Genomic DNA, 27,544 nt, shown 5'->3' on the forward strand with positions numbered 1-27,544 from the left:
TTTGGGGGGGGGGTCAATCCCCAAGTAATCCCCACCCCCTGGATATGGCCCTTGCCTGAATTGAATTATTTAAACAGAAGAATTATCTAACAGAGTTATTTGCCTTCTCTGTCTGATAAGGCATACTCTTACACTTCAGGATGAATAATTTGATTGGTTTAAAAAAAAATCTGACAACTGACATCACAAAGATACAATCAAAGCACATTTTTGTATACTGAAGTATGAGAAAATCATCTCTATCCTTCTTTGCTTTTACTATGAAGCGGGTGTCACAAATAACTACTGCATTTTTCCAGAACTTTCAAATTATTCGTAACAAAATAAATAAGCTAATTAAATTTATATTGCTATAGTCGATTGTATAAACAAGAAAAATAAGATTTATAATTATAAATATTAGAATTATTATTTGTCTTATTTAAATATCGATTATAGCAATAAATCAAGAAGCGATAATCAGGAGTGAATACACTCTTGATAAGTGGAAGGCTTGCACATACTTCACCAGGGAGAAGGATTGAGTATCTTAGGGTGCATACACCACTGATAAGCGGAATGCTTTCATATACTTCACCAGGGAGAAGGATTCGGTATCTTAGGGTGCATAATCAAGGATGCATACACCACTGATAAGCGGAAGGCTTTCACACACTTCACCAGGGAGAAGGATTGAGTATCTTAGGGTGCATACACCACTGATAAGCGGAAGGCTTTCACATACTTCACCAGGGAGAAGGATGGGGTATCTCAGGGTGCATACACCCTTGATAAGTGGAAGGCTTGCACATACTTCACCAGGAATAAGGATTGGGTATCTTAGGGTGCATACATCCTTGATAAGTGAAAGGCTTTCACATACTTCACCAGGGAGAAGGATGGAGTATCTCAGGGTGCATACACCCTTGATAATTGGAAGGCTTGCACATACTTTACCAGGGAGAAAGACGGGGTATCTTATAGCTCTATAAGAAAATATATCTTTAAGAACGATATTTCTTTTAGTATTCGATGTTTTGGCAGTTTTCCAATTTTGACTTGCCTGTAAACGGAAAAGTAGGTAATAAATGAACACAGAGAACACAATTTAATATAGTACCATGGCAAAATTTGCGCCTTAATTTCGTTGTTTCTGCTTAGGTGACGCATGCTTACAAGGCAACGATTTTATTCCTGTAATGCATGCCACAACGGGAATTCTAAACATGAGTTTTAATATATAAATAGCCTCATCTTGAAAAACCTGATTGTATGGTCCGTGAGAAATTTTAAACCAGTCAAAGAATCGAAAATTTTCCGAAACATGAGATTTTCTTTTTATAAGTGATTCCTCAAACGGTTTTAGTTCTTTCTCTTCACAAGTTCCTCAAAAAATAGCCTCAAAAAGCTTCTCAAAAGCTCCTTCTCCTCAAAAGGCTAGGCACATGAAAGAATCACTATATCTATCAGCCACTATCAATCAATCCCTGCAATCACATCAATCAAAATCACTCCAAACAATCACTATCTCCATCAGCCAAAATTTCCCCATCAGCCGAACAAAGAAAAGATGAAAAATACACAGGTTAACTCGGTGAAAATACTAAATGGGGACTATGAAAACTGTGGGATGTGGAAGGTGTGTTGGCCATTGTGTCTGTCAGCCTCGTGTGGATTAATGCTGGGACGAGTTTTTAGGAGTCGTGGAAATAAAGAACAAAATAATAAAAAAGTCGATTATGATGCGGAACAGGTACTTTTGCGGCTTAAAAAGTTTTTCAAAGTTGATATTTGTAATTACTGCTCACAGCGCAACGGCATAAGGGGTACATCAGGATGGAAAATATCCCACCCCTAAAAAATCGTCTGCACCCTCCTCTGTTATTATTTGCATAAAACTATGAATAATACAAATACAGAAGAGAGAATAATGAGGACTATTTTCCCAAGACAGAGAATGAGCAAAACCTATTTGAATATTTCGGCCCTATATCTAAGGACCGTCTTCAGCAAAGAAATATTCAAATAGGTTTTGTTCATTCATTGTCTTGGGAAAAAAAGAAGTCCTAATTATTCTCTTTTCTGTACATGTATTATGGAAAGACAGTGTGGTCTTCGCCATGATTTACTATGAATAATATTATATAACGAACATATGCAGAAATACTGTATTTATTTATGGGTAGGGGTTGACCCAAGAATAAAGATAAGTACGTTGCATTAAAAAATATTCCTTTTAGAATTTGACATATAGTATTTCCTGCACACATTGCAAGGTGAGTATGCCAAGACCGAACATAATTATTCCTTAAGACATATCCTGCCCCTCCCCCCAACATACGGTTTCAACTGAGTGTAATTATGAACATCCTCCCGCCCTACTATCTTCTTCTCTTTGTTCTGATTTTATCTATGTTCATCCATCAATGATAATAGCTATTGGAGAGACGTTGTATGTCTACAATAAGACCCAAAAAATTTTGAGGGATCTGGGATTGCTGAGCAGTTCGACTTTAATACCATTTTCACGATGTGAATCACTTGTGGATATATTTTACAGAAGTTGTTGTCACCAGGCTAGTCTAGATTGTATTAAAAGAGAATGTACGAATATATCGGGTACGTTGAGATAGCAAAGCTTTTTGCACCTAGTGGCAAGAACAACCAGCTTCGCACAATGATTGCATACAAACCATGTATATATATATATATATATATATATATATATATATATATATATATATATATATATATATATATATATATATATATATATATATATATATATTATAATCTTGGTTGGCGGACTATCTTCCTATTCTTTCAACTGTGAAAATATTCCTTAGGCCTTGGATATTTTATTTTTTACATATTCACTGCACCCACCGTCTTTATTAAAAATACTACCAACGTAAGTGAAGCTGCCCACTTGATCGAGCTTCTCGTTACCTAAAATCACCTCTTCACCCTCATGTATTCCTAGTTTTAGCCGCTTAGTCTTCTTGATATGAATTTTCATACCTATTCTAGCCCCTTGAACTCGCAAAACCTTTAACAGCTCATTCATTTTGCCAACATTTTCATCTAGGATGGTTAAATCATCAGCATAGTCTAAGCCTGTGAGAGCTTTACATCCCTGTTTGATTCCGTGTTCTTCCATTACCTTTGCTGTGCTACTAAGATAAAGTCCATCAAAATGATCCATATAAAGGGGGATAGAACGCAACCCGGCTCGTACAGATTACTAATCATTTTAACGTACTTATCTGGTATACCATACCTTATATAGAACACTAAACAATAATAAAGATATATAAATAAATACTCCTATATTATTATTTAGGTTTTTGAATTATCTTTATGGTTCTTCTGGGTAACGTCAAAATTTGGTTTTGTTCTATATGCAAAACACTGCAGCAACAACTTGTTTTTTGTTGTTTTTTTTCTATTTTGATACGTGTAGATCTACCATAAGACTGAAAAGGGGAACAAAAGATTCTTACCTTGTGTAGCACATGAACTCGGTAGCTACCCTTAGTTGGTTCACCATCATGTACAATATTTGCTACAAGGTCATATACTGTATGCTTCTGTTTAGCACGTATTTCGGGCGTTAAAAGCTCCCCAACGTCAACATTTCTATAATAAAAGTAATAAAAATAAAAACTATTTTATTCTTAAACTTGGCCAGAAGTAATTTTATATACTTAAGGAAAAAAATTAAATTGCATTAGAAGTCCACCCAAAAATCATTTTCTCACTAATTCTTACTCATCTCTCAAGCCACATAATACACTTTTGGGTTTTCCTATATACCCCTTTACGAGGTGTTTACACCTCTTAAGCCACACAATGCACTTTTCGGAGTTCCTATACACCTCTTAACGAGGTGTTTACCCCTCGTTAAGCAACACAATACACTTTCCGGATTTTGGTAAACAGTTCTCAGATCATTAGCCGTACTGGAATGCATGCGAATTCGTAAATTACCTGTTAAATTTTATTTCTTTGAGTTCATCTGAGAATCTGAAAGTTAATGCAAAAACGTGGGGGAGGGGTCGCAGAGGAATCAGTGAAAATATCGAAATTTTAAGGAAGGGGGAGGCGTAGAGGCACGTCAGCGATCAATTCCAGTATTACTCTAACATGTTTTGAAACCGAAACTGCTTATAAGAAGATCCGCGATGAACCCTAATATGTCAGAATCACTCAGCATATCAGACTGAGGAAAGCAGTAAGTGATCAACACTTGGAAGTTCTTTGAATACAATCAAATAAAAAAAATCAGCAAAAATTTGATTTTTACGCAGTTTTACAAGACTATCGGCCAGTGGCATCTGATGCCACTGGTTACCCAAATGCTTGCAAATACCCTTTTAAGGTATACGCATTTTCGGATACAAGGCAGCAATTATGGCGAAAGAACATTGTCCTCCCTATGTTTTGAAAAAAACAATTTATGATGTTTTCACTGAAAACCGAAAAAAGCAAAATTGTCTCTGCTCTGGAATTTGAAAAACACCTTTTCTTCTGATCTTCATAAAAAAACGGAAAAAAAAATCCCTGAACCCCCCCCCCCCCCTATGCTTGCATGAACTCACACTTCCTATTATAATGAATATAAATAACATATATTACATCTCTAGCTCAAAATAACAAAAGACAATTGCTACAAAAAAGTAAATAATTTAGATTCCTTATTTAAATATAAATAATTTTAGTTTCTTTTCCCACACTAGCCTACAACAGAAAAAAGACCTTCAAAACGTTTCATGGTTCAAGCCTTACAATATGGCTAAGAAAGGTAATTAAGTAAGTAAACGGTAATTAAGTAAGAGTAAACAAATAAAATATTGCTATTTGAGCATTTCTGAGGGCAATCTTAAAAAGCTCACTTTTTAAGATTGTCTCAGCCGACACTGTCTTAGCTTATAAATGGGTTCACTTGCCTAACACTCTAGGCAGACAGGTCCAAGACACAAACAGACAACTAAATATTGTTCAATCAACATTTAATTAATTTTTGTTAGCTTAACTGTCTTAGCTTCGCTTAATACTCTACGCAGACAGGCTCTTTTAGGCTCTGGACGTTGATTGGCCTTGCAATTCCAAGCAACTTGTTGGTCAACTAATATTGCATTAAGTTTTGTTAGTGCAAATGTCTGACTTTATGAATTGGATCACTAGCCTTGTGGTCCAATCTGTATAAAAGCATCTTTTATCAAAGTAAATAAGATTTCCGGATCAGAATTTCGAAAACTTAGGATTTCACTTTCAAAATTTTACTTAAACAAACACAACTTAGAAACACTAGAGAAAATTTCTCAAGACAGCGGAATCCGATTCAGTGGATATTTTGGCCCTATGTCCAAGGGCCGTCTTCAGCACAACATATATATATATATATATATATATATATATATATATATATATATATATATATATATATATATATATATATATATATATATATATTTACCTGCCAACTAATTACTGCTCTTCGCAATCAGAGAATAAATTCATAAATGCTTGCAAAAAGCTAGCGAGTTTTGTGAAGGGAGTTTCAAAGCGTCCAAATGCTCGAATTTTGATCGCAGGAGACTTTAATTGTGACTTAACAGACAGTTCTTCGCCAAGAACCCAACTCCTTCTGAATTCCCTCCCCCCTTCCTACTCAGTTGCTGATAAAACAGAAACTTTCACGTTTATAGGTGTCCTGTCAGCGACTTCTAACTTTGATCATTTTATTGCATCTTTCCCCTGTGAAACTGTCGAGGTAATTAGTGATGGCTTTTATTCGGATCACCTTCCAATAAAGTTGAAAATAAATGCCTCATTTTATGCCCCTAAACAGCCAGATAAAAAGTGGTTTTATATAAAAGACTGGAAAGAAGTTAACCGCGAGATGTTTCGTTTTGAATGTGACAGAATATTAAATAAAATAAAGATGCCCTTTCATTTGTTGCGCACGCGCTCGGGCCTTAGTGAAAAAGAAATAGCCATCGGAGTTACTACTTATCTAGCTGAAATTAACCATGCATTAAAGTGTGCTGAAGCTTTAGCTGTCCCGTGCAAGCGTATTGGGAAAGGCTCTCAAGTTCAGGGTTGGTCAAAAAACCCTTCCCTTATTTCTGCGTGCGAGTCTTCTAAAATTTGGCTGAATATTTGGAAGGATTGCGGCAGGCCTAAGTCTGGGACTATAAATGGTTTGTGGCTACGTTCTAAACGTTTTTTGCTAAAGTGTTAAGAAAACATAAGGTTGATCTTATTGAGAAAAACGCTCATAAAATTGCAGAGAACCCTTCGAAACTCTGGAAAAAATTTGAACGCCCTTGTGAACACATTAGTGCAAATAATATTTCTGAGTCTGAGTGGATAAATTATTATAAACATGAGCTTTCTTCTCCCGATCCTGCTCTTGAGTCAAAATTTGAAAAAGGATTAAGTGCTTGTCTGAAAAAACACGAACCTTCGACATTTATAATTAAGCCAAGTGATGTATCTTTTTATTGTAAAAAACTAAAGAAAAGAAATTCCGCAGGAGTTGATGGAATTACTGCCAGACATTTTGATTATGCAAGTGCTCTTCTTTTTAATCATTTATCTCTACTTTTTCAAATGTCTATTGAAAACGGAGTTGTTCCTTCTCAATTTACAGTTGGTCAAATAACCCTATCCCGAAAAAAAGCAAAAAGGATTTTACTGCTTGTAATTCGTTCCGACCTATAACAGTTTCTTGTACCATTTTTAAATTGTTTGAGTCAGTTATTTTGGATGAAATTGTTTCTAAATGTTATGTCCCACCCCACCAGTTTGGTTACCAAAAAGGTATTAACCGGGAGCATGTCCTTTTTGCTTTAACGAACGTTCTTGCTGATGCAGAAAGAAGTAGATCCCATATTATCCTTTGTGCTTTAGATGTTGCTCGTGCTTTCGACTCTTGCATTTTTTCCCAAGTTTTACTTGAAGCGTATAAAAGAGGGGTAAATTTTTGTATAGTAAAGTGCCTTCTGTATATGTACCATCACCTTAAGGCGAAGTTAAAGGGGGGATCTTCCCTTTTTGATATTTTGAAAGGAGTCCGTTCAGACATTTTGATTATGCAAGTGCTCTTCTTTTTAATCATTTATCTCTACTTTTTCAAACGTCTATTGAAAACGGAGTTGTTCCTTCTCAATTTACAGTTGGTCAAATAACCCCTATCCCGAAAAAAGGCAAAAAGGATTTTACTGCGGGTAATTCGTTCCGACCTATAACAGTTTCTTGTACCATTTTTAAATTTTTTAAGTCAGTTGTTTTGGATGAAATTGTTTCTAAATGTTATGTCCCACCCCACCAGTTTGGTTACCAAAAAGGTATTAACCGGGAGCATGTCCTTTTTGCTTTAACGAATGTTCTTGCTGATGCAGAAAGAAGTAGATCCCATATTATCCTTTGTGCTTTAGATGTTGCTCGTGCTTTCGACTCTTGCATTTTTTCCACAGTTTTACTTGAAGCGTATAAAAGAGGGGTAAATTTTTGTATAGTAAAGTGCCTCCTGTATATGTACCATCACCTTAAGGCGAAGTTAAAGGCGGGATCTTCCCTTTTTGATATTTTGAAAGGAGTCCGTCAAGGTAGCCTTACCTCACCTTCTTTATTTAATAACTCTGTTTTAAATGCCCAAAATTCTGTTAATTTTAGTTGTATTCACCGTGGATTTAACTTGTCTTTAATAACTTTTGCAGATGACGTTTTGAATCTTGGCCGTACTTTTAGTGGATGTGAAAACACGTTTAATCAGCTTTACAATGAATATAAAAATATTGGGCTTTCTTTCAATGTTGAAAAAACTGCTGTTGTAGCTTTCAATTTTAAAGAGACAAATGGCCCTATTTTCTTATCTTTAGCTAATGTTCAAGTCTCCCTTTCTCAAAAATTAGTTTACCTTGGAATGCCTATTGGAAAAAATATGAAAGAAACTGTGAAATTATCCCTTGAAAATTTGAAGAAAAAACTGAGAATTGCTTATGCTTCAATTGTATCTAATATTAAACACATCGATAAATTAAATCTTGCGAAAATTTATAATAGCCTAGTTGTACCTCATCTCCTTTCTCTTTGTCCGGTTTGGCAGTTTTTAAGTGAACCTCAGAAACTATCTGTTCGTAGAGTATATTTTCGTTATGCTAAATTCCTTCTCAGTTACCCACCTTGGACTAGAAATAGTCACTTAATGAACAAGTTCCGCCTAGTTTCTCCTACATCTATTATTGACAAAAGGCTTCATGATTTTCGTTCTTCTATGTCGATAGTGCCTCACCCATGGTCAGCATTACTTATTTAATTGTGTGTTTGTGTTGATTTGTATTTATTTGTAGCTTTTTTTCTTTCTTTTTTTCTCTTATTACTCCATCTTAAGGGCGTTCCGCCCTCTTTTTTGTAGATGGGTTATAAATAAATTGATTGATATATATATATATATATATATATATATATATATATATATATATATATATATATATATATATATATATATATATATATATATATATATATATATATATATTCTGGTGTTGTGTTGAAGATGGCCCTCGGACACACGGCCGAAATATTCACTGAATTCAATTCCACTGTCTTGAGAAAATTTTCCCAATTGCTTTTAAGTTGTGTTTGTTTCATATGGAAAGGCAGTGTGGTCTTCGTCGCTATTTACAAAATTCTACTCATAGCACATGAGGCATGCATGCAAGAACTTTTTTGGAGGCAGAGGTTTTTCAAAACAGTGACAAAACAGTCAAATTTTAAGTAAAATAAAATAAGAAAAAATTAACAGATTATGGGGTTTCTGTGGGGGGTCGGTCCTCGGCCTCTTTTTTGCCTATCTGCCTGCGGTATACTTACTTAATGGGAAAATTGACAATAGTAGGATTCTTTTCTATAAAGAAAGTGTTCTTCGTGAATCTCTGAAAGAAAAGAAGAAAAATACAATCAGTGCGATTATAACATCAAACACATTATAACACTATAACACATTTATAACACTATACAAATTGATTTCCAAAATGCATGCTAGACACATTTTCTAAAGCATTCTTTTATTTGCTAAACGCGTTTCCTAAACACGTGCCAAACATATTGATTTGCTAAACATATGCTTTGATTTGCCAAACACATTTTCTAAACACGTGATAAACATATGTTTTGACTTGCCAAACCTATACTTTGATTTGATAAACATATTTTCTAAACACGTGCTAAACATATGTCTTGATCTGCTAAATACATGCTTTGATTTGCTAAACACATTTTCTAAACATGTGCCAGACATATGTTTTGATTTGCTCAACATATGCTTTGATTGGCGAAACACATTTTCTAAATACGTGCTAAACTATTTTTTTATTTGCTCTATGCTTTGATTTGCTAAACACATTTTCTAGGCACGTACTAAACATGTGTTTTGATCTGTTAAACATAAGTTTGATCTGATAGAAATATGCTTTGATTTTCTGAACAAATTTTCTAAACACGTGCTAAACATATGCTTTGATCTGCTAAACACATTTTATACTCAACCGCTTTGATCGCTAAACACAGGCTTAACATATGCCAAACAAATGCTTTGATTTGTTAAATCCATTCAAAAATATGCTAAATACATGCTTCGATAAGCTAAACTTACTTTATAAACACCATTTTTTCTTCGGTTCAAACTGTACATCATTTTATTTATTCGCTATTAATTAACCATTATTTATTGTCTAAATGGCAATTTCATAGCTTGTCTTTTTATCACCGCAAAAAGCTCGAACATAAATGATATTTTTTAACCTTTTTGCTCGGATAAGCTAAAAACCTTTTTAAACACATGCAAAAAACCTATTTTAAGTTGCTAAACAGGTTAAATACACGATTTGATTCGTTGAACACGTTTCAAAACAAGTTTTGATTGGCTAAACGTATACTAAATACATCTTTGACTTGCTAAATACGTGATTCAATTTCATTTAAGTTCAAGCTGGTTGCAGTAATAAAAAGACAAGCCATGGAATTGCCACTCAGACAATAAACAATAGTAAATTAATAGCGAATAAATAAAATGAAGTAAAGTATGAGCCGATCAATAAATGACGAAAATATAGATATGTCAGCAGCGACCGCCATGGAGCCCTTTTAAGTGAAACAGTGGCAAAAGAAAAAAGAAAAATAATGAAAAGCAAAAACGGGAAAAAAAATAAGAAACAGTCTAAATCTTAAAATGCTTTGATGTTTACCCTGGTTTTTTGTTTTACCATTTAGAATTGTCTAACAAAAAAAAAAGAAAGTACACAAAACTCTTACATAGTTGAAGCCCATTCAGGAATATTTTCTTGTACAACGTAAAATATAGCCAAATGAATATGAAATTACCATCAATAAGAGCATTATGGTAACAAATCATAAACTTGCCTGCTCTTTAATTGAGCCTTTCAGATACCAACTGACGAAAGAGCGAGCGAGAGAGAAAGAAAGTGGGAGATACAGAGATAAAGAGAAAAGAAGAGATAGAGGGACAGAGAGAAAAAGAAAAAGGGAAACAGGGACAGAAAAAAGAAAGACACCGACAGAGAAATTAATAGCGAGAGAGAGAGAGAGGGAGAGATAAAGACAGAGGGAAAAATAAAGAGAGGAGAAGAGAGAAAACATAAATAGCGAGAGAGAGAGAAAAAGAAAGAGGGAAAAAAGAGAAATATGGAAAGAGAGCGGGGATGGATAAGAAGAAAGAGAGCAAAAGAAAATGAGAGACAGGGATAGAGAAAAATGGCAATCTTTTTTTCTCTTTATCCCTTTCTCTCTCCTTTTCTCTTGGGGAGAGAGAAAAACAAATAAACGGAAAGAGATATAGAAAGCAGAAGAAAGAGGGAGAGAGAGAAAAGGGAAAAGAAAAGGAGAGAGGTATAAGGAAAAAGATAGAGATTTTTCCAGTAACAAAACCAAATAATTATTACTGATCGTTACGTTTACCGTATTTTGGGATCGGCAAGAGACCACCTTTTTTTCTCGCATGAAAAAGTAACCTAAAGTATTAAGGTTGTTCTGCGTTGTATATATCTGCTATGTTCACGTTTAGCTCAGGTTACAAACTAAGAATATGCTAATATTTTGGCTCAAATGTACAAGGATGGCTTTTCATGTCTTTTTTTTTTTGGTGACATAAAAGGGGTATATCGACCAGACCAAGCGACATTGGCGAATAAAAAAAAAATAAATAATATTGCACTGATAAAAAACATTTTTATATTTATTCTTAGTTTCAGCAACAATACTGTAAATGCTAAAACTCAAAGTTTGGACGCTTTGTAACCTAAAGTTTAACCTAAAGTTTAACCTAAAGTTAACCTAAAGTTTGTAACCTAAAAAGTAACCTAAAGTATTAAGGTTGTTCTGCATTCTATATATCTGCCATGATCGCATTTATCTCAGGTTACAAACTAAGAATATGCTAATATTTTGGCTCAAATGTACAAGGATGGCTTTTCATGTCTTTTTTTTTGGTGACATAAAAGGGGTATATCGACAAGACCAAGCGACATTGGCGAGTAAAAAAAAAAAAAATAATCTTGCACTGATAAAAAACATTTTCATATTTATTCTTAGTTTCAGCAACAGTACTGTAAATGCTAAAACTCAAAGTTTGGACGCTTAAAGCTAAAAAAAAATATCAAACATCGACTTAGTCACATTGGCATTCTTTGAACTCTTAAATTTAGTTTTTAGGTTGGATATGAAATCTGCCTACCTGCATCACAAGGATTAAATAAGGAGGGAGTCTTGTAATTTCAAATCGTTTCATAATATTTTCCTTGTATGTCTTATATTCCTTTTCATTAACTCCGTTAAACTTTGACAAGAGGGCGTACAATGAAACCTGAAAGGAAACAACAACTTATATAATGGTGAATTAGTTAAGCACACAGCGTTAACCCAGAAGTCTCGGCCCTTCCGAGACACAAATTTTTTTGTCTATTTCTTATTCAGATAGGACCTTACTTCGAAGATTTTATTTTCCTTTCCCGTAAGCATGAAATTTAATCCATTGAGAATGCATGATAGCCGCTACCAATACCTACTTATTTGTTGATTTCAATTACGCAGAAAAGGAGGGGAGAATTTCGGTCCTTGACCCTCAAGATTTTCACAGTCTTCTTATGAAAATCTTATTCCATATTATGCGTAAGCGTCCATTATCGGTTTTTAGTTTGTCAGTCAGTTGGTTTTCAGTTTTCAGTTGCTCGGTCAGTTGATTTTCGGAAGCTCATAAAGAACATGTGTTTTCTTGTAACCATAAAGGCAGCTATTTCTCATTAAATGAGTTGCACTCATTTAATAGGTTTTATTTAAAAATGACAAATTTTACAGGCAGTTTGGTGAGTATACTATGTTTTGTATGATGAATCGAGGATAATAACAGAAACTTTAATTTTTTTGGGGAGGGGGGAGAGCAAATTCTTTTTTTTTCTCTGATCCTCATAAAAGAGTATAGACTATGTTTTATCATGTTTGTGACTGTATTCGGACAGGTTCCTTGGCTATTTAAAAAAAAAAAGATTGAAAAATATCATTTATGTTCAAGCTAGTTGCGGTAACAAAAATGGCTGTAATCGCTAAAGTTTTTCAGCACTTTTAAAAAAGTTACTTATTGTTCTAATTAAACGACCCTTGTGTTTCAGGAATCATTTTTACAGAATTAGGACAAAACATAAACTTTAGCGGAAAGAGCAAGGTGTTTAAGAGGGACAACTCCCCTCATATACTTAATAATTCCTGTTCGTTTTAAGTTTTAATGTTATTCCTTAGTTATGGTTAAAAAAAAATTTACATAATTTCTGGTCGTTTTTTAAATGACGCCAGGAAATCTAGCTACAATTCCACAAAAAAATCCCCCTCTTCACGGAAATATTCTCTGGACAACTCAATCTTGGTGAAAATTTACCTCGGACAATTATCCTAAACATATCCACGCTTAAAATTGAGTCGGTAAAGAGAAAGCAAGACATATAAAGAAATTTCGTAAAGGAATTGTGGCAAACTACCCCAGTATAAAATTTCCCCTGGAAACTTCCCTCTCCATGGAAAAGTCCCCCTTGGAAAATCTCCCCGCAGAAAATTTTGTCCTCCCCTCTCCACCCAAAAAATGCATGCATACTTCCCAATAACAAATCCTATACGTAGACAATGGGCAAATTTTATAACTTACAAGACCTTTTCCCAGGGGCTGTGGGGGTCACACTATCTCCAAAGACATAGTTATTGGGTCTTTCAACTATGCTGAACAAAATAGCTATCTCAAAATTTTGATCGGACGATTTTGGGAAAAAGTGGTGTGGGAGGGGGCCTAGTTGCCCTCCAATTTTTTAGTCACTTAAAAACGACACTAGAACTTTTAATTTTCATTGTTTGAGCCCTTTTCCAAAGCTCTGGACCCAATGGGTCGATACGTTCAACCCTGGGTAAAAAAAAAACAACAAACAAATAAACAAACAAATCTGTGATCGCTCTTCTGGCTAAAAAACACAAGATTCAGATTTTTGCAGATAAGAGCTAGAAACCTCTACAGTAGGATTCTATAATACGCTGAATCTGATGGTATGATTTTCATTAAGGTTATTTGACTTTTAGGGGGTGTTTCTCCCTTTTTTTGAAACTCAGGTAAATTTCTCAGGCTCGAACTTTTAGTGGGTAAAACTAAACTTAATGGACTTATATATTTGAAATCAGCATAATAAATTGATTCTTTTAATATGTCCATTGGTATCAAAAATGCTTTGTTTTGGAGTTTTTGTTACTATTGAGCCACGAACTGTCTGAAAATGTGAATAATTATTTGGGCTATCATGTCAACAGACATCGGACTATATCAAACAGTCTTGTGGTCTGTAATTATTAGGCTTAAGTAGCCCTGACCTGTAGCCTCTGTTCATTCCTAAAGCAGGATTCATTTAAAAAAAAATTAAGTATATACAAGAACATGTTGGAATGAGCTTGTCATCAAATTGACAGTTCATTCCTATGGAAAAACCCTTCCATGGTAGACTTCCGAAAAATTTCAAATTGCGTATAGCTCATGATAGCAGTAATAATCTTAGATGCATTCAGGAATTTTATTACTGTAACTATATAATTTTTTATTACATAAATAATTTTATTGCTATATTATTTAATTAATACTCTATTTTAGCATAAAGTATTTTACTTAAAAGTACCGCTTTATTGCATACTTTATTGCGTGTTAAGTATATAATCTTATTACTTTTTACTACTATATTTCAAATATTGTAATTTTATTACTAATCAAAAATGAAACAACCATGAAAAGTTATAAATACAATATTTCTTAAATAACCTTAACAATAGTCAATTGATTTTAAATTCTTTATGAAATAATTTTCTCGAAATTGTTTTATAACATTAAGTGTAGATCTAAATTATATGACTTTCAACCTGGTTTTAATTCCCCAACTTGTTACGTCTACAACTTTTTACAGCCGGTTTGCATAGGCTATAATCCAAATACACGGGCAAGGGGGGGCGTGGAATCCCCGAATTCGGTAACTTGACTTTTAAAAAACTTGAACCTAAAGACATTTTTTATTTCTTTTACAATCCCCATGACGACGAAAATATTGAACAATTTATGCGCTCCAATTCTCTCGGGATTTTTTTTTAATTTGATTGCCCTAAATTTTACCTGGTTACAACCACAACCTAATAACAACCATATACACTGCAATTTAAATACACTAAATTATTAAAACAGTAAATACGCTACAAATACTAAATAAACTGTTATTAACTACAACCTCATTACAACTAAATTCATTCTAAATTTGATCACCTTAATTTGATTACCCGAAATTCAACCATCTTCAAAAACCCAACCTGGATGATTAATTACCCTAGCACGTTTTATAGCAAAAGAAGTATACTATTTGAGCTGTTCTTTTGCATTCAGAAAGTAATTGAATATGAAGGAACTGGATGTGACAGAAGCAGCATAGTATAATGCAAACAATTCCATAGTTCGTCACTAGCTGATCATTTCAAGAGTAACTAATGCATATTCCATTTGTTTTTGTTTTGCATTTTTACCTTTTTATTTTTCTGATTTTAGTTCCCCTTATTCTAGTTTCTTCTTCGACTTCCTCTCCACACAACCTTCTTGTTTTTGTTCTCCTTCATTTTTCTTTTTTCATTAACTACAATACGCCTTAGACGATAGGCTTGCTACTTAACTCAGTAAAAAAAAGGCCCAGCAATTGAAGCGTCAATGTGGCACACTGTTCGCCATTATTCGCCATTTCGCCGTGCACACTGTTCGCCATTGTTCGCCACACAACAGGATTTCCAAATGCAAAAAGAGTGCAAAATAAGGCTGAGAAAGAGTGATTTTTGCTCAAAAAGAGTGCAAGTCAAAAAATTTGAATGTACACGGTTGCGGTTATTTGCGTATCACCTCTGAGATATAAAATAGGGTATTTCTAACGAAAAGTGCGCAAATTGGTAGCCCTGTTCCTTGGGATATCTTTCTGTCGAAGTTATCAACTACTGACGCTCAAAGTGAATGGAAACAACCTAAAAAGAGCGATTTTCACTCTTCCACTTCCCCTCTGAGGTAGAAAAAGAGTATATTTCACGTTAAAAGTGTGCAAGTTGGCAACCCTGACTAGCAATAGCCTTGGAGGATCTTTTCTTTTCTTCTTCAAAAACGCATTGTTTTATGAGTATTTTATGCCATATTTCCGATTGCTTTTTTTCCAATCTATCCATTTCACAAAGAAATATTTTTGTTTTCCTCTTTGAATACTGACCCGTCCCCGCCAAGTGGTTAGCGCACTAGACCTGAAATCCTGGTGTCGCTGGTTATTTGGTTTGGAACAAGGGTGTCCGGAGAAATCTGGGGGAAAAACAAGGGAAACGTCACTTGTTCGCCTGTGAGTGCAAGCAAATTCAGTCCCACCCCCCTTTTCACATACAAATCCAGTCGACATTGTCCATCATGAGTCAACCCAAGAATCTCCATCATCCCTAAAATTCTATGACTATCTACCTTAGTTCTGCCCTAAGATGGATGGATGATAGACTATCTATCAACAAGGGAAAATGACATCATTTTCATGCATTCCGCAAAAAGGGCTATGCATGACTCTCACTCAGACTATCCGTCTTGGCTTTTTCTCCAATTAGCCCTGGATTGATGGAAACTTGATTTTATTTCAAAATCAACGAATGGGGAGATCGATACCTACACAACGCAGGCCATTGGTCAGCATGCGAAAAAGTTTTTAAGTTTAGAGTCTTTGAATATTGATTGCAAAAAAGTCTAGGCACTTACCTGTGGAGTGAATACCGTTGGAGACTCCAACAGTATGTTAAAAATCATGGAAGCTGACCCCTGGTCCTCCTTCCTTAGTCCGACCCCCCAAAAAACTTTTAACGATATTTTATTCCAAAAACCGCTGAAGCTGACCCCTTGCCTTCCCTTTGTGCCCTAGCTCCCTCCCCACCCCTCCCTTTGTGGACAGGGAGTCAAATATTGTGGAGTCTTTAGATTTTGATGGCAAAGAAGTCAAGGCACTCACCTGTGGAATGATATTCTCTTTCATTTCATCTTTAAAAAGGGGAGCCGGTGGAAGGTCAGCAGACAAAAACAGAAATGGTGAATTTTCCACCTTTTCCTGATATTCTTCAGTTGCTAATAAGCTTCGTTTTTCTTCATCTTTGAGATCAATGGGCGGTATTTTTCTCGAATAAATTTTCATGTCACCTAAGAAGGTTTTATAGATGATGCTTGAATCTCGCCTCTTTGTCCCGTTTAAGGAAATGTGCAATGCATTCAAAAACCAAGACATAAAGTTGACAGGGTTGCCTAAAAACATAAACAATTTGTAGCAACAATGAAGCCAAGATTTATATCTTTTAGTTTCATCTAGATTGTCCGAAATAGCAAAGAGTATAGCAAGCTTATCAGATAAAAAAAAACGAAAAAAACACATGTTTGTCATTAAGAGAAAGAAAAATAAGCAGTGCTATCTAGGACTACAGTATACAGTTATAAAGTTTAAAAATAAATAAACTATGTACCAAGGATGTCAATGATGAATACTTGATGAAATAAAGTATTTACAACAAACATGTAATTTTCTATACTTTTAACTATTTCTATACTTTTAACTTACTTTTTCTTTTTCTTTACTTTACTTTTTCTTTTACTTTTTCTATACTTTTAACTTACATTAGCCCGAAAAAAAGAACCTCTTTTGCCAAAAGAATAAAAAATAATTTTGCGCTCATTTTTACCAAAAAAAAAAAAAAAAAAAAAAAAAACTATCCCTATTTAATTCATAACCAATAAAATTTGTTTCAACAAAATAATCTTACGACTTCCACAACACGCCCATCTAGATATAAATAAATAATTATATTAATTTATTTTGTGATTTATATGATTATATACCCTGGTTTAGATTTTTTTTATCCCTTTCCATCACATTTTCGAGAAATAAGCACCACTATACCAAGTGGTATATACTATACCAAATAAAAACAGTATATACAGCTACCACTATACCAAAAAAAACAGCCAGTGTTCCGCAAACTAACCTATCCCTATTTATTTTACAATCAATAAAATTGTTTTGACAAAATAATCTGCCAACTTCCATAATGCGCCCATTTAGATATACATAAATGAATTATATTAATTTATTTTGTGAAGAATCCATTAGATATTTAATTTTTATTTCTTTAATTTTAACTAAAATTTTAATAAATTAAGAAATGTAATAATAAACCTAATCTAAATTTACCTAAATTTAACAAACTTCTAGTAGTAAGGATGAGGGGTACCCTTATTTGTGACAATTTAGTTTTTTACATGTAATTTCTGGCTTTGCTATGGTGTGATACATCATAAATTTCCATTTCTTAAGAGTTTCAGGTAGGGTCGCATCCAAGATTTTGTCGGGGAAGAGGGGGGGGTTATAAAAAAATACATCAAAAATCTTTTTTTATTTATTTTTGATACGTTTCTACGAGGCGGACAAACATTACAGAGGGGGGTTTCACCCCCCCCCCCCCCCGAGATACGACCTGTGATTAGGCCTCCATTACCTAAATTTTTCAGTATTTTATCCTCATTTTAAGTAAAGATGATGTTACCTAAATTATAGAGTTAGAGTATGGATGCCCAGTCTGCAGCCTGCGGGCCGCATTGGGGCCCTCCTGTTATTTTGTGCGGGCCGCATTGGGGCCCTCCTGTTATTTTGTGCGGCCCGCTAGTCATTTTTACTTGAAATTTTCATCTATTTTTCTGATATTTTCACTCATCTTAACTTGTTTTCTTGAAATTTAATAGATTCTGTAGCCCATTCAATTATATTAAGTGACCATATACCAAGTGAATAACATCAAGCGACCATAATACTTAGATACATATTTAATTCCCACTTCTATTGCTTAAGAGTTTCAGGACTTCATCGCCTAAACTTTTCAGTATTTTATCCTGATTTCAAGTATAGATAATATTACCTAAATTACAAAGTTAGAGTGGAGAGCATGGATGCCCAGCCTGTGGCCTGCGGGCAACATCTGTGGCCCTCTTGATATTTTTGTGTGGCCTGCTAGTCATTTTCACTTGAAATTTTCAATATTTTTTCTGAAATTTTCAGTCATTTTTAGCCATTTTTCTTGAAATTTCATAGGTTCAGTGACCCACTGAATTATATAAAGTGACAATGCGGCCCACTATAAGAAAAGATTTTGCATCCCTGGTATAGAGTATATTTAAGCATATAGTTCCATTACCTAAACATTTCGGTATTTGATCCTGACTTTAAGTATAGATAAATTCCAGTGTGTTTTATTAAGTAGGATTAGTCAAGATAATTATTGTCATTTTTTATCCAAAAATTTGCGGGAGAGAATATCCTTAAGACAGTGCAAAATTCAGAGTCACCTGATTTCGAAGAGCCATATTGTAATCCAGGAATCTAAAAATAGTTAATGATTGGTCAGCTGAACACAGTCCACCAACGAGAAACAAGTTTTCCTTCCTAATACTTCCCGTAAGCCAATGGGCTACTCATCAAATGAATTGGGAATACAGTTAGATATTCACACAATATTTACAAAAGACTTGTTTCTTTTTTTATTTATCCCTTCTTTAAATTTTTAAAGAAAATTTAAACGAGGGTCAGTTTACGTTCTAAGCCGTTAAGTTCTTAACGAGGGTCCGTGGCATGACTCTGAAAGTCCAGTCAGAGTAAACCCAGCACTATGCGAGTGCCTGGAGAAAATCTAGGCAAGGTAAACAGGAAGAGCATACAATCCCATCCCTCATTACACTTCCTGGCTGAAGGACATGAAACGGTGATCAGTGCCGCTGGTAGGGACGTAAAGTCCAATGCCGTATTATTTACAAATTTTTTCTTTGAATATTCTAACTGGACAAACCTTGCCGATTTTCAACATCCCTGTATCACCATCCGGCTTAAATTACCGTTTTACCGTTACCGTTAAATTACCATTACCGTTTTCGTTTCTTGGAGTAAAATATAAAAAAAGGTAAATAATACGGCATTAGACTTTACAGTCCCTACCGGCGATACTGATCTCCGTTTCTTGGCCCTTCAGCCAGGAAGTAAAACGGGGGGTTGGGGGCCAACCATCCTGTGCTTTTGCACACCCTTCCTGTTTATCTTCCCCATATTTCTCCAGGTACCCATTTAGAGCTGAGTCGACTCTGGCTGAGCTTACAGAGTCACACCACTGACCCCCGTCCCAAACTAAGTAATTGTAATTGTAATTGGGTACACTAGGATTCGAACCCTAGTCCTCTCAGACAAAGAATTCTTAATCCAGTGCACCAATCCGCTCGGCCAGGTTCCTAAAAACTTCTATGCTAAAATAAAATATTTGATCATATAGTCTAACGTGGTTATGGTAACAATCGGATTCATGAGCTGTAATCAACCTATTTTACAGTAAATTCTAATAGTAACAGATTTTGTTTTTACTCTGATTGTGAGCTATTTTCTATCATTAACAATAGTTCATTTTGGGCAGCTTTTTGTGGTATTTTTATTGGATTTCTTAAAATATGTTTTCAGCAACTCATGACAAGTCATTCCGGCTTTCACCACCTTTAAGATGAGATGAAATCATTCAAAGTTCATCAATGTTTAAGAAGTGATTTGAATCATGGTCCCCTATGAATCGTGGTCCCCGACTGAGGGATTAGTTGCATTTGATGAGCATGATACCTATTTCAAACCAAGAATGACGCTTGATGGCATTACAGTAACACACGGTGGTGGTATTGGTATTATTTGTCAATCATCAATAAAAAGGAGAATTCTCAATTTCTGCAATATACCAAATAAAGACGGTTTTAAAATCTTATGGTGGTGTTGGAGGCTTAAGAACCTTCCTAAGGAAGTGGCATCACTAGTGGTATGTATTGTTTACTATCCACCCTGTGGTCCTCGAGGGTTTGTGACTTACAGAATTTCATTGACAATTTACGGTCCTTGTATCCTAACACCGGTATCATGAAATATGGCAACTTCAAGAGGTAACTGTATGTTGGATCTTATTTTTAGCAACTATCTCAAATATTACAATATACCAATAACACTACCTCCATTAAGCATGAGTGACCACCTTATGTTGTTAGTCAGTTTATCTGTTTTGAAATACCCAACCAGTTTATTTCAAATAGAAAAAAAAGATGTGGTGTACTGGCCTTCGACACCTGAGCTAGTATATCTACAGGAAATGGCTCTCAGTCCGTGACTGCCGTGATATCCTTTCATTGTCTAATGGCGATTAAATAGCGAGTTTACTCTGCAAGGAACTGTTCGAAACATACTGCGAAATTTTCCCAGAAAAAGAATTTCTGCAAAATTTAACGAAAAAGCATTGATTACACAAGACCTGAGGAAAAATTCAAAAGAATTGTGTATAAATTAAGATTTTCGCGGAATCAGTATTTTTGTCATTTGAACAACCAAAACTATTCGTTTTCTTCAAAACTTTTGTTCTTTTAAGAAGCCTATTCCTTCTTAGAAGCATGCTTGAATAAATTTTGAGTTGAATACTACTACTATTCATGTTAGCTCCAAGAGTTAAAATTTCTCACAAATTTTTTCAAGAATTATAAGTAGAATACTACTACTACGAATGTTAGCCCCAAGAGCTAAACTTTCTCAATAAATTATTTTTGTCATTTGAACAACCAAAAACTATTTGTTTTCTTCAAAACTTTTGAACTTTTAAGAAGCCTATTCCTCCTTAGAAGCATGCTTGAATAAATTCTGAGTAGAATACTACTACTACTAACAACCTTTCGCATCGCACGACCAAACCACATGAATTCAGTATAACTGCTCACGCTCCTCATCCAACTCAATCTTTTTCATAGGTTCATTCTTTACTCTATTAAATGAAGTTCATATTTCTTTCAAGTCCTTTGTAACATTTTATAAGTAAAAAATAACTGTGATTTAGTTGAATTTAAACGACTGAGGAAAACCTTCTGTTTTTGACTTAGGGGATTTATTTCAATAGTTTCAAAATTGGTAAAATACTAATCAGTTATTCTTCTTATTAATACAATTTATTGCATTCAAGACGATGTAGCACCTTAAAGAATCGCCCTATCTCGTCCATTATATACTTCAGGCACGTACGCAGGAATTTTTTTGGGAAGGGTGTCCAAAACATTCGAAACAGCAGATATAAAGTAGCACTTTCTTTATTTAGTAATGCAAAAAGCACATATATCGGAAAATACAGATTAACTTTAATCTGCAGTATTGTAGCGGATGGGGGAAGAAGACTAAAGCCTCAAAAGTACGTTTTAGGCTCAGGTTATGTTCATAGCGATCTAGAACCAGTGATTAATCTATTATATCCCACTGAAAGGGAAATTTTAGGGTTAACATGCAATACGGGTGCTTTGGGGGGGGGGAGTTCTTCTATTGTAAAAGTAGATTTTAATGAAAAATGATAGTTTCCAAAATTATCCATTAAAAGCTGTATTTTATCCTGAAAAGGGGGGATAAACGCCCTAATATCAAGGATGATTCTATTTTGCTGTGGAAAGCAAACTCTCTTTACCAAAAAAAATAATAGTACAATTGCTAATTACTTCAAGGAGGGTAAAAAGTTAGACAGAAAATGGGTTAATAATTGGGCAGTGACTTGACCGGATAATTGCATGCTGTAAAATCCCCCCAAAAAGGCTTCACACATGTATCTAGATTCTTAATAAATGTCCTACTTTTGCCAGAAATCCCAAGAAACCATGGGGAATTTAACATTTCACAAAATTTCCGAAGGGGGTCGGAACCGAAGCCCCCCCCCCCCTGCGTACGTGCCAGATATACTTCCTGAGTTCTTTTGGCCAAACTTTTTAAAATAGAAATGGCACTCTTGCCATAGTCCGTAGAGCTTAGATAAGATCTCTGACTAAACGATACAAAACTAGGAGCCTATCTACTTTCTTGGAAATCTTAGAAAACCATTTAACTTGTCCCTATTCATATATTCATATTTAAGTAAACTTGCATGATTAGAATGTACATTTTTTTATTATTATTTTTATTATTATTAAACGGTGATAATTCTTCTTTTCATAATTAAGGGAAGTCCCTCAAAACGTTGTAGCCTATCTGCTAGAAAAACGTTAAAAACCAGCTAAAAGAAATATCTCTTGAGCATTTTTGACAGATTTGTGAGCTCCCTATGGCAGTAACCTGGCAGATTGAAAACTTGCCAATAAGGAAGACGTATTATTTATGTCGTAGGTACATTGAATAGACAGCACTTTTCTTCAACATCAGTAAAAGATTATGTTTTCTTTATTTTAAAATATGTCTTTATTTTATTTATTTCTTTATTCTTTATTATTTATTTCTTTATTATATAATATTTCTTTATTTTAAAATATTATTTTAAAATAAATATTTTAAATTTCTTTATTTTAAAATATTTTAAAATAATTTTAAAATTTATTTATGCCTTTTGGTAGCTTTTTGAAGTGTTGATGCATTCAAGATTTTACCAAATTAAATTAATTTTTTAATTTGTTAATTTTTTGTTAATTTTTTTTTTTAATTTTTACCAAAATTTTGAAGAAATACAATTTGAGCAGTTCGGCAACTTCGCTTTCCTGGAGTATTGTAAAAATTTGATAATGGGCTCTTTGTCTCGGAGCTGTTCAGCCAATGCAGAGGCTTGCAAAATGATTTTAAGCTATTGAATCGCTTTAAAAAAAGAAGTTAGGCGTCGAGTTTTTTTTAATGGTAGCAGGGTATATGCTGTTGTTCTAGTTTTGTTTTTGTTTTTTTAGAGCCCCTTCTAAGACGAAAAGAAAATTTTCACTGTTGTTTTTGTATATTTGTTTACCTTTCCCTCCTCCGTATTGCACCCTAGCATTTGCTGAGGATATAATTTGTGGTAGTATTTCCTTAAATATAAAGCCATCCTAGCCAAGTGGTTGGCGCGCTGGATTTAGAACCCTTTGTCCGAAGGGTGGGGGTTCGATTCCGGATGTGGCCGGTTATTTGGTTTGGGACGGGTGCCAGTAGAGCGACTCTATAAGGTCAGCCATATTCGACTTAGCTCTAAATGTGTACCTGGGGAAACCAGGGGAAGGTAAGCAGGAAGGGTACTCGAAATCAGGAAGGGTGTTCCCAAACCCCCCACTGCACTTCCTGGCTAAAGGGCCTTGAAACGGAGACAACCACCGCCGGTTCAGACTTTAAGGGTCAAGTGCCGTATCTTTTATCCTCCCTCTTTACCATGTCATCGTAATGACTACTGTCATTACTGCAGTGTCCAGTATCTATGACAAAATTACACGGATAGTCTTAAACACACAAGCAAATGCAAAGCAAAATTATAACCGTCTTCCGTTAAACTGTTCACACTTATCAAAACGCTAGGGAACAACAGTGGCATTGCTATATAGGGCAAGGAGTCCTAGTTACGCCTTTAGGGCAAGGGGGACAGCTGTCCCTCGGCGCAGCCTCCGAGGGGACATCGAACTGAGTTTTTTTTTATACTATGGTACTGGTGGTAGGGACACGAAACCCACATTGTCCTCGGGAGCTGAAAGGTCTAGTTACGCCTTTGGGGAGAAAATCCAAACAAACAACGTGAATTTAACTAAATTCAACATACTGAAGATTGTATATAATGACCGTTTAAAATACCTTGCTGAGTAATTTGAAATTTCTTGTCACTGCAGAGAACGACAGACTGAAGCATTTCGTGGGGCGAGACATGGTTCTTGAAATTTCTAGGATTCCATAATTTCCTCATTAGCTCTCCAAATCTATGAACCAACTGAAAGGAGATATCACCGGGTGGTCGCTTTATATCTTTATAGTTTTCTTCACGGAGGAAGTAGTTTCGAATAGGTCTTACGGTTATCAATGCCTAGGAGTAGAATTTTCCAAAATTATGTGTTTGACCAAAAGAAGCATTCTCCTAAAGGTTCAATTTTAAAATTAAATTACACAAAAGTCAAATCTAAGCATCATAAGTTTACGAATTTAGCTTATAGATGTTAACCTCGAAGCAGATGCTAACCCTGAGCTCAAAAAAGGATCAATATACAAAAATGACAGAATTTTGACCATTTGACAAACATCTTTATAAGCGAAGCTGACTAAATAAGCGAAAAAAAAAATTGAATACATATATATTGTAATACACTCACATAGTCATTTTGAAACACACAAGCAAATACAGAGAAAATATTATAAGCAATTGCCTCAAAACCTTTTACACATCAAATTGCTATTTATTTGGCTTTATCGTTTTGTAAACTTCTTTCCTTTAAAGTTCAAATCTGTTCGGATCAGAACAGGCCCCTTGGAGGCTGGACGATACCAAAAATCTATGATACTAAGGATATGTTCTGTTACACTTCTGATCAGTTCCTTTTTAAAAATTAGTCTTGAGAGTTAGTAGGTATACCATTTGTCACCCCGCGGCAGAAAGGCTTGCTTTTCGAGTAAGTTAAGCCAGTGAGCCAGTTAAGCCAGTTAGAAGCCAAAAGCGATCTGAATCTTGGATTCGGTCGTGCGGCACTACGATATTCGGCCTCGACAGTTTCTTCTACAGCTGGTTATTTACTTTCATAACGCTTAATACTTACACCATTATCTTTGCTTTTGTCTGTCAGAGTATGACTGTCAACTTTAATTTCTTTTCGGATTTGAACAGGCCCCTTTGAGGCTGGACAATAGCAAAAAGCTACGATACTTCGGATATGTTATGTTACACTCTTGATTAATTCATCTTTAAAAAATAGTACATAGAGTTAGTAGGTATACCATTTGTGACCCAGTGGCAGAAAGACTTGCTTTTCAAGTAAGTTAAACCAGTGAGCCGGTTAAGCCAGTTAGGAGCCAGAAGCGATCTGAATTTTAGATTTGGTCTTGCGTTACTATGGTCTTCGGCCTCGACAGTTTCTTCTACCACAGGTGATCTACTTTCACAGCTCTTACTACTTGCACCATTGTCTTTGCTTTTGTCAGTCAGAGTGTCGCTGTCAACTTCAATTTCTTGTCGGATTTGAAAAGGCTCCTTTGAGGCTGGGACATTAACATTCTGAGCCTCATTGACTGGTTTGGACTTACTATTCTTCGAACTTCCATCCATATAGGATTCTCTATACTTCTTAATCGCTCATGTGATTGCTATTCCAGCACATGAGACTGGAATCCCAATTGCAAAACATTTAATAATACTCATCTTATAGCTCTGTGTTATTGTTCGGTTACAATGTTTATTACTAACTTTATGGAGACTCCTCACGTAAAAAGCCTCCAGAAAATTCTGTTTTTGCTTTGACAGAGCAGGTTCTCTATTTTGCCACATATTTTTGTACAGTTTAAAGAAGCTACAACCATCTCTGACGATAGAGTTTACACAAGCGACAAAAGAAGTAAAAAAGAACATGGCAAAAAGAATATAAACAAATTTTTGATGGGTTTTTAAAGTTTTATTGCACCCTCCCCAAAACAAAACAAAAATTCTGGCTATGACCCTACTGTATTACACTGGTACAGTACGACCAATTTTCAGTGAATTTATCTTGATTAATCTTGACTGTAAATTTATTTTTTACTTTTTTTAGCGAGTCAAGGTTCCCTTTAAAACCGACAATGTGGATTCTCATTGTCGCTTGTCTCGTAACCGTAAAATATTTGCTGTCTTTTCATATTTCGGTCTATTTTCTGGAAATAATTTCTATTAAGCTTCAACTTTTTCTTTTCTTTTTTTCGGGTTTTTGAATTGTTGTAATCTCTTGTCAAAATATATGCAAATATTTTTAAAATTATCAGTTTTTTTTGCTTTTTCAGCAATTTAATATTAACTTCTCTATACATGAAAATCTTCAGTTTTTCCCCATAAGAGAGACAAGTGTGACAAAATTATTGCAATACTGTTGTGCATTAGTCACATAATTTTCCCCCCTGAAATTGAGGCTTTTAACGAATTTTCTCAAACTTCTGACCCCCTCTAGATCGTTTTTTAGGCCAGAATCTTCCAAGATGCCAGTTTTCCAACACAATTATTCCTCATTTATAAAGCACTCACGGTGACAGAAAAAAAGGAAGAAAAAATGGGACACATGACTGCGTCCGATGCTAAGAACTGATTTTTCTTGTTGATAAAGATGGGGCCTCTGGTACTCCTGATTGGGGTTTTCGGCTATGCTGATTCCAATTGAGTATTTATCCATCTCGATCTGACAGCATTTTAGGGGTTTTCAGTTGTTTTCGAAATTCTTCTCGTAATGAAGTTTTATCATTAGGTTAATTGGGATAAAAATTACCATTTCTTCATCAGTTTGAAATGACAATTGTTCCTCATATAGCACATAAATTATTAAAACGAAATTTGCATATTAATTCTTTTTTGGGCTAAATGGCTTTCTCTTAGTTTTGATCAGACGATTTTGAGAAATAAGGGGTGGGGAAGGAGGCCTAGTTGCCCTCCAATTTTTCGGTTACTTAAAAAGGCAACTAGAACTTTTAATTTTTAACGAACATTTTTATTAGTAAAAAATATACGTAACTTAAGAATTAACTTAAGTAACAAACTTTTATATTCTTTTATTTTTATTATGTATATGAGGGGGTTTGACCCCTCGTTAATACCTTGCTCTTTACACTAAATCTTAAGTTTAGTCCCAGTTCTTTAAGAATGACCCCTGAATCAGAAAGCCCGAGGAATAACTAGTTGAAATTACTAGAAATACTTTAGCATAAAGAGCGAGGTATTTATCTCCTCCTAAATACCTCGCTCTTTATGCTAAAGTGCTTTTAGAGCCCCTCATATGCGTAATAATCTCTGTTCGTTTTAAGTTTTAAGGGCTACTCCTTACTTTCAATTGAAAAAAATTTTTCATATTTATTTTTTCATTGCTTTTTTATAGTAATGCTAAAAATTCCTGCGCCCTTTTCATTGAATTTCTCTTCCCCCATGACATATTCCTCCACGGAAAGTTCTTCATACATAGCCC

General features: G+C 34.7%; 1 protein-coding gene across 1 annotated transcript in view; it reads right to left on the reverse strand.

The window, feature by feature from the left end:
• Positions 1-27,544, reverse strand: part of LOC136036725 (ubiquitin carboxyl-terminal hydrolase 39-like) — a 65,390-nt gene that overhangs the window by 829 nt on the left and 37,017 nt on the right. The window contains exons 5-9 of the mRNA XM_065719073.1: positions 24,219-24,444; positions 16,581-16,867; positions 11,741-11,869; positions 8,863-8,924; positions 3,483-3,618 (exon numbers count right to left, since the gene is read on the reverse strand). Of these exons, the coding sequence (XP_065575145.1) occupies positions 3,483-3,618; positions 8,863-8,924; positions 11,741-11,869; positions 16,581-16,867; positions 24,219-24,444 (840 nt within the window). The remainder of the gene's footprint in view (positions 1-3,482; positions 3,619-8,862; positions 8,925-11,740; positions 11,870-16,580; positions 16,868-24,218; positions 24,445-27,544) is intronic.

Source organism: Artemia franciscana, chromosome 15 (genome assembly GCF_032884065.1).
Source record: "Artemia franciscana chromosome 15, ASM3288406v1, whole genome shotgun sequence".
In the NCBI taxonomy this organism is placed as follows: Eukaryota; Metazoa; Arthropoda; class Branchiopoda; order Anostraca; family Artemiidae; genus Artemia; species Artemia franciscana.